Source organism: Bos grunniens, chromosome 7 (assembly GCF_055505025.1).
Source record: "Bos grunniens cultivar Pamir isolate PY7600 chromosome 7, Bosgru_T2T1.0, whole genome shotgun sequence".
In the NCBI taxonomy this organism is placed as follows: Eukaryota; Metazoa; Chordata; class Mammalia; order Artiodactyla; family Bovidae; genus Bos; species Bos grunniens.
In genome coordinates this window covers 93,312,900-93,327,500 of record NC_141171.1, presented here as the reverse complement: position 1 = coordinate 93,327,500, position 14,601 = coordinate 93,312,900, and the positions used below count along the sequence as shown (strand labels likewise).

The window sequence follows — 14,601 nt, the reverse complement described above, 5'->3', positions numbered from 1 at the left end:
TTTTTACACAGTGGAAGACAGTTATCTCATCCTGTTGGTTTGCAGGGTATGACTTGTTGACTGTCTCATACTATAACTTATTTGCTGTTATTGTACCCTGTCTCTTTGAAGGAAAATTGTGATTCAAGTTGGCAATTTGTTGTGGTTATATTTTTCAAAACAAAGCTCTTTACCTCTGTATTTCAGGCTCTTATGACATTTTTTTCCCTGAACATGCATATTATAATGCAAAACCTTTAAGCCATTATGAATTTTTATATGTTTTATGTATACCAAAGGGTCACAGATGGTACAAAGATATGTTACCATGAGGTAGAGTAGCATTTTGTGATTATAAAATTAATCTGTCTCTAAATCTGTTTAAAGAGTTTTTGCCATCTAATGAGCAATATAAATTATTAATATTTTCATGTTCTTGGGGACATTCACAGCCATAATTTTACCAACACAGCTGTTTGACCTGGTGACATCATGTTTTGCATATTTTTGCATTTTAATGAGTTAGTCATTTAAAAGGTTACAAAGAAACCATAACTCATAAGTAATTAAATTATTTAGCAGAAGAAGTATGAGAAGATCTTCTGACATAGGTCACTGTGGGAAGGGGAATTCATAGCTGTACTCACTTGCACCTGTTTGTTAGGACATAGATGTTTTTAGAAGCTTTTCCCTAGATAATGAAATTATTTCACTTGTTAAAATATCTGAATGTATATGGAGCGTGCATGTGCACACACACTACGCACACCTTCCTGAGTGGTGCATTTTCCTTGTGATGGAGTAAGTCTAAATAATACTTGTAACACAGACCACAAACATAGCTTAGCATTTATGATTATTCATGCTTGAAAGTCTAGCTAGATTGGTTTTAGAAATATTTTATAATAATTTTTTCTTTTTCTTTTCATACTCCTCTTCCTCTTGAGTATAAAATGGCTTCATGTAGATGTTTTAGGAATTTGTACTTAATTGTGATTTGGAATTTTCTTCTGAGTGGCGATACTTTAAAATGAAAGGTGATCCATAAGAATAGCACTGTACCTAGAACAGTGCTTGGTAAATAGTAGCTGCTTATTAAATAACTGTATGAAATCAATGTTTAATGAATGATTGACCCGGTGAATAGTTGGAATCTTTCATTATGTTCTCATGCTTGCAAGCAGACTCTGGAACCACAGGCAGAGCACTGATATGTTCTTGAAAAAAGAAAAAATTGGATATGATCTTTTAATTGCGAGGATAAAAGAGAAAGGTGACATATTTTAAGATAAAATGATTTATGTAGCATAGTTCTTAAGCAGGTTTTAAGAGTAACATAAAAACTTGATGTATATTATTTGTATTGTATATGATTGAATCAGAGTGATATTTTGAAAGACCATGTGCCTACCGTCTATAGCTACAATGTTTACAGTTTTATAATGGTAATAAGAAGTTAGGAGAACATTTAGAACTTTAAACCAAAAAGGCATAGCTAGCATGTGGAACGGTATGTTTCATAAGGTAAATTTGTCCATCCAAGTCTTCTTGGTGACCTGTAATAAAGGCTGTGTGTCCATAGGATACTCTGTATCCACTTAGGAATTTTGATCTGTCACTGACCAGGCAACAGTTGTAACTTGTTACATAGTTTAATATATACACGTGTGGGTATATGTTTGTGTCTTTTTATGAGAATGAGAAGCAAAAAATAAAATATTTCATAATGCTATAGTATTAAGTGATATTCTGTCCTTTATAATGAATGTGTTTTTTATGATTCTGTTGTACATATATGGAATGCTTTGATAAATAAGATATGGATTGTTAGAAGAGATATTTGTGATATTTAAGCAGCATAATGTTCTAAAGCCTAGGAAAAGTTAGAAACAGAGTAGGTGATAATGTAAGTGCAAAGTGAATGTTTTAAAATAAATAACACTCAGATGACCTGATGTCAGAACCAGAGACAAGGGTGTGTGTTTGTCAATATATCCTTCATGTTTTACAGACTCCTAAGGGAACAAGGGAAGATACAATTTCACCTTTTCTGTGCCAAAACATTTTAATTATATCTTCTTCCAACTACAGCGGTTCAGTAACCAAGGAGCTGACATTGATGCATGTGTTGATAAAGCTGCAAACATTCAAAATGAGATTAACAAAGATTTTGAGCAAAGGGTGACAGCTAATTTTGCACAGTATTCTGCATCTAATTCAGGCCAGCGTAATAATAGAATATTTTATACCCGTTTTGTTATTCAAAAGGACTTTTATGATGCATTTGTTGTTTGTGGATATCTATGGCTTAAAACTATTTTCATCTATGTTGCAACACTGAAACAATATTAAAGGGAAAAAAAAACCTTATAATAAGTTGTTTTTTATAATTGCACTTTGTCCTTGGAACTCTGCCTTTATCTTAGTTTATCCGGGCACACTAGCTAGGGAAGGTATAGAGATGGCAAACATATATTTTTCTAATATTTATTAGTATGCACTAATACAATGGCCAAGAAAAGTTATATTCAACTTATTTAATTAATAAAACTGTAGTTTCTTTATGTTCTTGAGCTCCTTTGAGCACATTTCAGTGTATTTCTTTTCTCTTCTATTCTCCAGTTGAAGGCAGCTGACAGTCTTCTTTCACTTTTCTTTTTGTTTGTGAAATTTTCTTTCTTTTTTTTTTTTATCCACTCACTTCTCCATCTGCTTTCACTTTTGTTTGCTTGGGCCGTCTCTCATCCCAACTTGATAATGAGGAATGCAGTGTGACCCTGACCTCTATCAGCCCATGCATGACCTTCTGACTCTACCATATAACCTTTGACCTTCTCTTTGACAGCTTGATTAATTACCCTGTGTTATGATTTATGAGTAAGTGCTATGTAAAAATAATAGACAACAGGTGGTCCTCTGAAAACTTTTTGTGGTATGTTTTCTTTTACTGACTAACTTGATGAGCTATTTGAAGTTGGAAACTTATTGGGATAATCTATGTTGGTTCACATTATGATATTTTTATACCATGGGACACAGCGTTAGAATTTAGGAAGCTGCAAGTCAAAGCATGGCCATGACAAACATTTTACAAAATATTAGCATGGTGCTGTTACGTAAATGCAATTGGGAAGAAGCACAAAACGGAGTCAAGTGACATTTCAGGCATTTCAGTCCCAGGTCACGTCTTGAGAAAATTGCTGAAATAATGGAGGGGGCATTTTTCAAGCAGCGCTACAGCTCCAACAGCTATGTTTACTTTAACGCTTCACTAGTGACTTCTGATTGGTTGTCATGACCTCATCTCTGTTTGCACCTAGGATGTTGCAACAGTGACATATACATACCTTCTTGTGAAAAAGATGAGAATAAACACGACATACATCTTTCAGAAAAGATGAATGGACATTGGTTTGTCCATTTTAACCATGGGTTGATACAGTTTATAGATAAAAACACTTTGGGTTTCATTTCCCTTGAGAATGAGCACCTATCTTCTTTCAAACCAAGCAGATAGAATGCTGAACTTGAAAAATATGATTGATAAATCTGTGTAAAATGATCTCTTAAGGAGCCTTGCCTGAAGACCAAACCAGACAGTTCTGTAGGTCAAAGGATTCTACCCTGGCCCCTGACCTCTTTGGTCGCATGTGGCTTTGCAGTATTGGCAGATTAATATGTAGAGCTGAGTACTTTTCAGATGATTTTTTATTTAGCCAACCACAACAGACTTGAAAAAAATGTAGAATTTGTTCCTATTTTTTGTTTTCCTTATAATTGGTAATTAATACGCAAATTAACTTAGATAAATCTTCAGTTTTAGCATGGTTTCATTGGGGTCAAAAGTACATTCCATTTCTGGCCAGGCATTTTAAGATTTTATCTATTTGTAGAATCTTCTCTGTAAGTGCATCTCTGTAGTGATTTAATTTCTTAAGCAAGATTTCCTCTTTGGTTCTTTGTGTTTGGCATCACCTGTCTATTCTAGACCTCTGACCTAAGCCATCATTTGTTGATTGAATGATAAATGAATTATTATTTATTAGTAAGTACATCTATAGACTTCAAAGTAAAGAAGGCCCGGAGGCCTGTGTATTCTGTTTAAGTCACAGCAAGCACTTGTGCTGAATAAAATGCTATGGCTAGCAATAAAATTTTGAGAGTTTCTTATTAAGATCCCATGGTTTATACCTTATAAACCACAGATTTGATAATGAAACTATAGTTATAACTCCAAAAGAGTAGAAAATAGGATGAGGTAAATTAAAGAGATAAAGCTTACTTTTACCAATGTCTGTCCTCTTGATCACCATGATCTTCTGCTAGACTGTGCAATCAAACATAAGAGTTAATTAACAACTTTATGTATGCTTTGTCTCTTGAAATGTTGAATATTGGAATTGATTTGGGTGAATCATTACAAAAGATGCCAGAAGTTTTATTTATTTAGTTGTAGAATGTTAGATAATCAGTTTGATCACTTTATCTTGGTAAAGATAACAGAACTTTCCATGTACATTTGAAATAACCTAGCTTTTCATCTTAGGATAAATTTAACATGCTTAAGGAATAATTAAATTAAAATACCTCAGTATACAATCTTTTGTGTTCTAAGCATTAATTCTGGGGATCTCCTTTGTATTGGCATTGCACAATTCTTTATGATATTATACTTGATGCCTAATTTTATAGTTTTTTAAAACTTTATGGGTACATTTGCTAAGTTAAACTAGGATCTCTTACTTATTTCTGTGTGTACTGACTGAGTTACTAGGAATAGAAAGAATTAATTTTTTAAAGGGTATTTATTCTGATATAAATTGGTATCATTCTATTTAAACCAGTTAAATTTAATGACTGGTATGTTGTCTGCTTTGTTTACTTTGACTATTTAATTTGACTCCTTAGTTTATATATATTAATGTTGATATGGTAAAAATCTTTGTAGCTTTATTATGCAATAGGATTTTTTTGGCAATATATGTGACATAGAAAAAGGCAAAAAGATAAAGTTTTACTACATATCTTTGCATGGGATAGTTAACTTTATTTTGTTGCTTCAGCTTTCTCCTGCCCATAAAATGGTTATGAATGGTCTCTGTGAATATTGCATTAATTGTCAGGCAAATTTTAATTGAAAAATGTAAGTTTTTTGCAGAATGGTAATTGAATTTGCAGCAAAGACATTTATTAAAATTAGCTCTTTCCACAGAAAACGTTCCTGAATATTTCTTGATTGTTATTCCATTAATTGGCAGTATGAAATATCTAAATGATAAAATAGTTTCTGAATAAATCAAATGTTTAAAGAGAAACATTCATTGTTGAAATCAATATGATACAAATTCTTTAATTGATTTATATAGTTGTGATTTAAAAATAGAATCATTTTTCATCTGTCGATGCCTTGGTGAAAAATTGACATTGTGTCTTCATAAAATTGGACAAATGAGTCATGTAATTTTCAGTTACATAATCAATAACTTAGATAAATACTACTACTTTGATGATTTATGTTTCTGGTTTTTGTACTTTAGATGGGACACATCACATTTCAGAGTTCATTTAAAATTAAGGAGGTACAATAATTTCTCAATCTATGATTTCCAAAAATTGAAGTGAAAACCTCTGTTCCAATAAAAATGGCATTATTAAAATATTATTTCTAATGATTAAACTAGGGTAATAGTTTTCTCATTTTGGTGACTGTAAATTTCGTCTAAAGAATTTGCCTTTATTTAGAGTTTATTCATTGTGCAAAGATGATGTTCATGTTCTATCAATTTATTAAAGTCCTACTTTGTTACCCTGAGTTTGTAATTTTTCATGTTATCATTAAAATGTAATATACCACTATTTTCAACTCTTAAGAATTCCAAGGTTCTATTTGGGTCTTGCTAACCCTAACACGTGTAAGTATGAGAGTCTGTGTGTGTGTGTGTTTAAAGTTCAATTCACTCAGAGAAGGCAGGGAAGGAGCATGACAGGAGACCACTTACTCATGGTACAGAATCTAGTAAGGAGGCAATTTTCTTTTTGGCCTATGGTGACCTTTTTTGACTGTGCCTTACACCAGAGACAGTGTATTGAATGCCTCTATTTCACCCTGTTTAGCAGAGTGCAACAGTGTTCTTTAACTTACTTTTGGTGGGAGGAGAAGTTATAGCTGAAATTTGAGAAGGGCGTGAAAAGTTGTAAGAGGCACAAGGAAGAGGGGTAGGAACTTCCTTCAAATGTGATTTTAATAACTAGTCAAGTGTGTCCAACTGTAGAAAATCACCAAGTGACAATATGTCTACCTGACAGTGATCACAATGAATTACAAGACTGTTGAATAGCTATACAGATTAGAATAAAGCAGAACCAAATAAAATATCTTTTGTTGGTAAAACTTTGACTTACCGGCTAAGAAACTTAAAAAAAAAAGCTAAGAAACCTTGTCTTGTGCTTTGTTGAAGAACATTTAAATTGAAAAATGCATCAGTATTTTATAAGCCCTTCATGAATGAGATATTTATCTAAAGATTTATTTAAATACATATTGAGGAATATGTATTAAGTTATTAATCAGTTTGGTATATGTATTATAGTTTTCATATATGTAAGACAGCTATATCTTAGTTACCTTATCACTAAAGTAAAAACTTCAGCGATCTTGACAATCTCCAAACCATATTGTGGTTTTAAACAATAATATCAACTGATTGGGGTGGGGATTGAAACAATTCCAATGAAGTTTCTAAGTAGTTTGTGAAATCAATTTTTTTAAAAAGCCAACGATGTGTAGCAATTTCGTATATTTAAAAATAAGGATAATTGAGTCTATACTAATATTGGCTGAGTTTACTGCTCTCAGTTTTTAAAAATTATCTTGTGTTTGGTTTGGCAAAAAACGGTTAAAATTTAAACCTGACATAGATTCTACAGTTATTGTTTTTGGAAAAGTATATACTTCTGTTTTTTGTAAGGATGAGAATTTTTATATTTTGTTTTTGATAGCTCTTATTTTTTAAACATAACATATGTTTTAAGTATGACCTTACAAGATTTTAATAGATGAAATTGGGATACCCACAGTACAGAATTGAATAGAAAAGACAAGATATAAATAGCTTCAAAAATTTGTGTTACTTGTTAGTGGTAATTGTTTATCCTTCTCTATTTTTTCATGGTTAGATTATTCCATCAGTTATAATATAAATGCCAAAAGTTTCCTTAATTATAACCAGAGAAACGTTTGCCTTGCTAGAATTAAGTCAGACAGGAAAACACATTTAAAAACTTTTAAAAAGATTTACTAGCTCAATAAACTATATTTTAAACTTTGAAACTTGTTTCCTGGTACTAGTTGTTAATAAAGAGAGTTTTTATGGTAACTGAAAAATAAAAGAAATTTCAAGATGAAAAAGTTGTTTCCATACATTATAGTAAGACATTAGTTTATTCTGTTTTGTGATTTGTGTGCCTTCCTGAAAGAAGAAGTGAAAAAAATCCAATATGTATTTGTAGACATTCTGTGTTCCTGATAATAGAGATATGTAAATCTGTAGACAGTTTACTCATTACTGATTGCTTATTCTTTTTTAAGTTCAAACAAATAAAAAATACCCATTAAAGTGCAATTGTAAAGAAACAAAAATCCAGGAAAATATGGTTGGAATTGTAAACTTCAATTTCAAAGAGGTTATTTTCTCAAAATATATATTATAAATATTAATGTGTTTTGAAAGTGTACTTGTTATTTGATAATTTATTTAGGTCACGTTTGGAGTTCTGGGAAATCTGAAGTACTTTTTATAAATTTAAACTTTATATTTTTAATATGTTATAGTTATATCTTTTTGATCTTAAAGACAATCTATGCTTATTTACACACATAATACAGGCAAATAATTTGAAATCACTTTTCTGTTGGAGAAAGTAAAACTATAATCCGTTTTAAAGGAATTTTTAGTGAATATGTAACTATGTTAAGTCACTTAAGTATGAGATTTTAAGAACTTTTTTATGAATTGAAATGATTTTTAAGATTAAATTATGCTGCCTTTTTTGTTTTAAAAACAGGAAGGATATGGAGTCATAGTACTGAATCCCAATGAAAACTATATTGAAGTCGAAAAGCCGAAGATACCTGTCCAATCATCTTCTGATAGTTCAGATGAACCAGCAGAAAAACGCGAAAGAAAAGATAAAGTCTCTAAAGAAACAAAGAAGCGACGTGATTTCTATGAGAAGTATCGTAACCCCCAAAGAGAAAAAGAAATGATGCAGTTATATATCAGAGTAAGTAGTGAGCAAGATCATTACTATCCTTCATTATTTCCTTGTCTTTTTTTCTTTTTTCAAACCACCACAACAGCTAATATTTATTGAAAATATTCTATGTGTTCAGACCTGTTCTAAGCCGTGTTGCATCCTTTATGAAAGAAGCCTTTAAAATTTATTTTCTATAAATTATTTCATTTTTTAAAAGAAAGTATCAGTTTTTAAAGTTTTAAAGATTTATTTCCCAAAGGTATTATTTGACTGAAACGTTTTCTGTTTTCTGTTCAAAGTAACAAATCACATCGTTCTTATTTCAGTGTGATATTTTATTTAAAGTGCAGAAAGCAATTAATAATGCACTGTACAAAACAGTCCTCATCTTGGGTGGTAATAGTTTTAATGCATTGTTTTCCTTCGAGCCACCTCCATCCACAGTGTCTCAGTTTAACTTCTGAAGGCTGATGGAGGGAGGAAGAGTAATTAATATCTTAATAAATATTTAAGCTGGAATAGTTTAGGGATAGTGTAATGAGGGAACTCGGCCCTCTGCTCTTTTCTTATCCAGTGAACCTTTGCACTTTGTAATGCTAGCAGCATGGGATCGTTATAGCAGTGCTGCCCAAGGAGTTCTAATTCTGTGGGGGGCACAAACTGTTTTATTTGCCCTTTGACACATTCTGCTTGATATACACACTGAGCGTGATATATATATATATATTTATGTGTGTGTTTGTGACAGATTCATGCAGTTTTCAAAGCCTTTATTATGAGTGCTCAGAATATAATTGAATAGTAAAGTATGTCAAAAATGCTACTGGATACGTAAAATAGTAAAGTGATACATTTTTCAAAATTGAGCAATTCAGAACATTTAAATGCAGACAATTTAACATTCTAGAAATTATACTGTGAGATAGTAGTAAAGTTTCAAATTATTCAACTTGAGCTATTTTTCCATTTACTTTAAAAGCTCATTGATAAAGTATTTCATACCACATTCAAGACAAAATATGTAGCATTCTAAGTTACTTTTAAAGTTTTACTTCTAGTTCCATGGCATTATCGCTTTAGTTCGGGGAATTGTACTCCAAACATTCTAGACATTTGATTATAGGTCAGTCAGATGAGTAAGTTAGAGTTATGCAGCATATAAATTCTCAAAAGCCAAAAATATGTATCCAGACCAAGAATACCTGAAGCATATCTATCATACAGTGAGTCAAGCAAAAGTTAGGCAGATTATAGAAATTTCTGAGAGGCATCTCACTATTTAATATATTGCTTGAAAAACAAAAGCAATGATTAGATTTGGAATTCATAAGTATCATGCTCATTCTATGGAGTTATATTGCATTACCTCCTTTCTTCCACATGACTGCATCAGGGTCCTGATGTCACCTCTTCTCGATCAATTGTCCTGAGTTTCCTGATTAATATGATCCAGTTGATCAACTACCATCTTAAGACAGAGTTTTTAAAAAATCACCCCTGATATCTGGAGTCTAAAAATGAACTGTATAAGTTTTTAAAATATCCAAGTCATGAGTAATATTCAGTTTCCTGTATAAAATGAAAACAAACGTGATTTTGTGTATTAAGTTTTTACTTCTTAAATCGTTTCTTTTATTTGCCCATGATAAGTACAGATTAAAGCATCTGTTCTGACATTTGTCGTTTTGCGTTTTATTTCTTTTCTGATTTCTCTTTATCATGTCACTGTCACTTTGGGTTTGTTCTTTTGTTCTCTTGTGTGTGTGCATTTTCTTTATTCTTTTTTTTATTTCTTTTGTTTATTCCTATATCTACTTTATTACACCAAGGGGAAAAAATCTTTATGTTGTTTCATTAAGATCTTTATCTTTCCTTTGTCTTTTTTCTTTAATTCTTTTATCTCTTTCATGCTCCTGCTATTTTTACTTCTTATTATGTCTTTTTGCCTCTTTCTTGTCTCATCCCATTTCACTCATCAGGCTAGGTTTTCATTGAAAGCACTGAAAGACAAAAATTGGCTCATCTAAACAACACATCTTTATACCTGATAGTTATGAAACGTTATTTTTCTTAATAAACATCCTTTCTCTTAAAACCTTACAGGACTGGGCAAAACACCAGAGCTAACCTGACACTCTTCAAACATACTTCTAGATAGTAAGGCATGAACCTGTAGTGGTAAAGCAAATAGTGGTTCATTTTGTGTTAGGTTGCTTAATTCGTATTAATTTTGATCCACTCTAGAAGTATCTCCTTTCCTTTTACATATCTCCAAATAACAAGTATGTGTAATTTTCAGACACAGAGCGTGTATGTGATAGGGATAAATTGTTTTATTTATATGCTTCTTAGCCATTTACATGTTGAAATAATTTATTTTTTGGAATAATCCCATAAGCTAGGTAAATCAGATAAGTTCACTGTTACTTTAAAGTTACAGAAACTGATGGATAGATGGTACATTTTTGTCTTGGATCACATAGCTAGTAAGTGATGGAACTAAGTATTAAATAAAACCAGGGCTTCTAGTTGCTGTAGATTCTTGCTGTCTTTCTTCTTTACCACATTGTTCTAACTGGTTGAGAATAAAATATGTATCTGAAATATGAAAAGTAAGCCACTTATTATAAAAGCATGATATGATGTAGTAAACTATATTTGATGATTATGTATGATATAGTAAATTATATTTGATGGTTATATATATTTTTGACCAGTTATCATTTAATAGACACTATTAAATATCTATAAACAATTTACATTAGTATATATTATTAAATAAATAGTGATGTTGAAATATATTTCAACCACTATCTTTTAATATGATCAATAATATTAATCGCATTTGCAGATGAGGAGACTGAGAGTCAGTACTTAGTAAATTTCCCAAGGTCACATAGCTCTTAATTTAAAGTCCATGGCACAAGGACTCAGTCTGTTTTCTTCACTGCTATAATCCAGAACGTAGAACAGAGCCAGAATAATAAATTTTTATTTGATAGATAAGATGGTAAGGCCAGGATTAAAATCCCAAACTACTACTGCTTTTTCCAATGCATCCTGCATTGTTAAAGTATACTACTTGATTTTCTGTAAGGAAACATTCAAACAAACGAAAGTGAAGAAAAATTACATTGTTAGTCCCCTACCCAGTCCGGTAATTGAGAAGACATTCCAAAAACCAATGATAAAAAATCAGTTTGTAATTATTTATTTGATATCTTGATTGATCTATACATTTTCATCCCAATATTTAAAAGTAAGTTATGGACTTTTCTTTTTTTAACTATATCATCATGGTGCTGAAATGATGGATAAAAATGGAATTTTTTTTTTGCCAACCTTTTGCTATTTTTGTTTTATACACTTGTTCATAAGAGTACAGCCAGGCTCTGTGTTTGCTCTTCTCTGTATACAATTTGTGCTTTATGGGATCTGTAACTTTGCTTTCTGTTCCTTCCCTTAGTCCAAATTCTATCCATGTTGTAGTGCCCAGCTGACATCAGTGACCTCTCCTTACTAAGACTGTTGGGAGTTCTGATTAGTTAACGTACATGGAATTTATCGTGTTCTGTCTTGAGCTGTCTGTTACATTTTGTCTCATATTATTACCAATTTATGTTTCATGCCTTTCCACTATAGCCCTGCACTCCTTTAAGCATGCTTTATACACTTTGAAATTGCATATCAATCCTTTTGAATACGCAAATAGGAGTCAGTTGTTAGAACAGTACAGTGCATACTATCATAAAGTCAGGAACCCATGCTAAATCTATGCTCTAGGATCCAATCTCCTGGAAGGAGCCCAAAGCAGAAAGATTAGGCCTTAGTCTATATATACGTGGGTAATGTGATCTGCAGCATAGGAACGAGGGGTATTCTGGTATCAAACTGGAGCCTAAGAGGACAAGTATTTAGACTAAGGAAGAAGATGCTTAAAAGAACTTTAGAGTATGTAGGTGGAGTATAGGCAAAAGTGATTTGATGCTGATCTATGTAATACTGGCTTGGAATTGCTTGAATATCTCTACTTTAGGAAACTTAGTTGTGGGCTGTAGTGAGAGGAAGTAAAATAGAGGGATTAGACCCAGAACATTAAAAACATATATATTAGAAATGGAGGGGGGAAGAAGATCACGTGGCCACAGAAGGAAAAATCCAAATGTGGAGGAGACATTTAGAAAATAGGAATCTTGGCAGAGCCTGACTTTACACATTAAAGATACTCAAATATTTATGGATTGATTGCTTGTTGACATCCATCAAAAAACTTACTCCTCAACAGGCAAGATATTTGGTGTCTAGTTGTCTGACTGATTTTTTTTTTCAGCATATATGTGAATTTTTGCAATTGTTCAGAAACAGCCAGCTCTGATAAACTGAAACTTTCTTTTCAGAAAACATGTTTTTGATGTTCTAAGTTGGGCTATATCCAAAATATTGGTGAAGGCTAATTCATATCCTTTCTTCTCTCTGTACCTCTTTTCTGTGTAAATGCCACTGGAGTCACTTCTGTGCAGTGATTTAGCAACCACATTCAACTCATTATTACAATCAATGATGGTTTAACCTCTGAAACCATTCTATTTTCCTGGAATATTCAAGTATTTGATTTTTCTTCCTCTGGCATGTAGTAAATAGCCAAAATCTCCTTTGAACTTTTTGCAAATATCTAGTATACACCAGCAGAAATAAAGTAGAATCCAGGCCTAAAACTTTAAGATTAGCAAAATACAGTTTTATTTTACTTACTAAATGAATATAAACAGACAGGATTGACTGTTGGGTTATGCAGCACATTTCTGATGCGTTAGGACAGAGCTTGAGCGATCAGAGTACTTAGTCTTTCATGTGGCAACTTTCCTTAACTACGAAATAATGTACTTTCTGGCATATATTATGGCTTATTAAGGGGATTGATTTGGTCTAGGCAATAAACATCATGTCAGACATGCCTGGCAGGAAAACCTGCTTAATATGTTTTGTAATAAGATGGAATTTTTTGTTCTCGAAAACATCTGCCAACTGAATTCAAGAGTGAAGACAGAAAATGTCATCAATTTAGTGGTAATCCTATAAATTTAGTTTCTTTTTGAGCAACACATTTCAAGACACAAAATTCTCAGTGTTAATCACCACTGGTTGTAGTACTTTGTAAAACGATGAAACAAAAACATTTTATTTTTATATAATGTGTTAATTAATTCATAATGAATTTTAATATTTCAACTGATAAAATTTTAACAAGCATCTTGCCAACAGATCGTTTTTTAAAGCATCTGTTTTTTAATGTGTTGGGTTGAGAACTGAGTCAAATGGCTAAATATGTACATAAATTCTTTTTAAAAACATATTTCAACACCCATAATTATAGATACACTAGTTTTTCCCCTTAGACCACCAGGGGCTGCTGCTGTTCATACTGAATATTGCTTTCCTCAGAAACTGAATACACCAATCACATTGCCTTTTTCTTTCTTCCTTTTTTCCCCTTTAGCCCAAAACCTTTAAAAATATAACTAGAAAGAAAAGTGCATAGACTTAGCTAGTAACTTAATTATCAACATAAGAATGTATTTTTTAAACATTTTCTATATTCTAGGACATCGACGTTTTCCAGGTAAACTTAAAACCTGTAGTCACCAAGTGCAGATTGTGATAATAGCTCTTTTATTTCCTATTTTTAGTGTCTGAATAACATTCAGAATCATCCCCTTTGCAGAAAGAGAGCGTGGAGATGAGATTAAAAGTGCAGAGTCTTATAGACCTGAGCTTGAATCTCAGCTCTTCCACTTAATATAGTGTCACTTCAGATAAGTTAACTTCCTTATGTCTCAGTTTTTTGTCTGAAAAATGGAATGATAATATATGTAAAGTGAATGTAGTATCTGGCACAGAGATAGTCTGGGGACTTCCGGGCCAATAAATAACATCCTGTCTTCTCTCAAGTTGAGAATCGATAGAGATACAATGTAATTTCAAGATCCCCTTGCAACTTTTGGAACCTGGTACCAAAAATCATCCCTCTATGTTATCCTCCTGGGTTTGAAACCTAGTGAGCACGACAACATAGGAATCAGATAAAGGGAGATCAAAACATCAGTTTTGCTAATTGATGTAGTTCAGCTAGAAAACTAGGCTTAGACCTGTGGCTAAATTTAGACTTCCTAGTATATTAACTGGAGAAGGAAATGGCAACCCACTCCAGTGTTCTTGCCTGGAGAATCCCATGGACGGAGAAGCCTGGTAGGCTGCAGTCCATGGGGTCGCACAGAGTCGAACACGACTGAAGCGACTTGGCAGCAGCAGCAGTATATTAACCCCTGCAACGAATTTTTACCTTTCCTCCAAACAGCCAGTGTGCCT

The 14,601-nt window shown here is 32.3% G+C and overlaps 1 protein-coding gene across 22 annotated transcripts in view; it reads left to right on the top strand.

Moving 5' to 3' along the window:
- Nucleotides 1-14,601, top strand: part of ARB2A (ARB2 cotranscriptional regulator A) — a 419,837-nt gene that overhangs the window by 182,935 nt on the left and 222,301 nt on the right. For all 22 annotated transcript variants that reach the window (XM_086413098.1, XM_086413086.1, XM_086413091.1 and 19 more), the window contains one exon: nucleotides 8,044-8,262. In XM_086413098.1, the coding sequence (XP_086269224.1) occupies nucleotides 8,044-8,262 (219 nt within the window). The remainder of the gene's footprint in view (nucleotides 1-8,043; nucleotides 8,263-14,601) is intronic.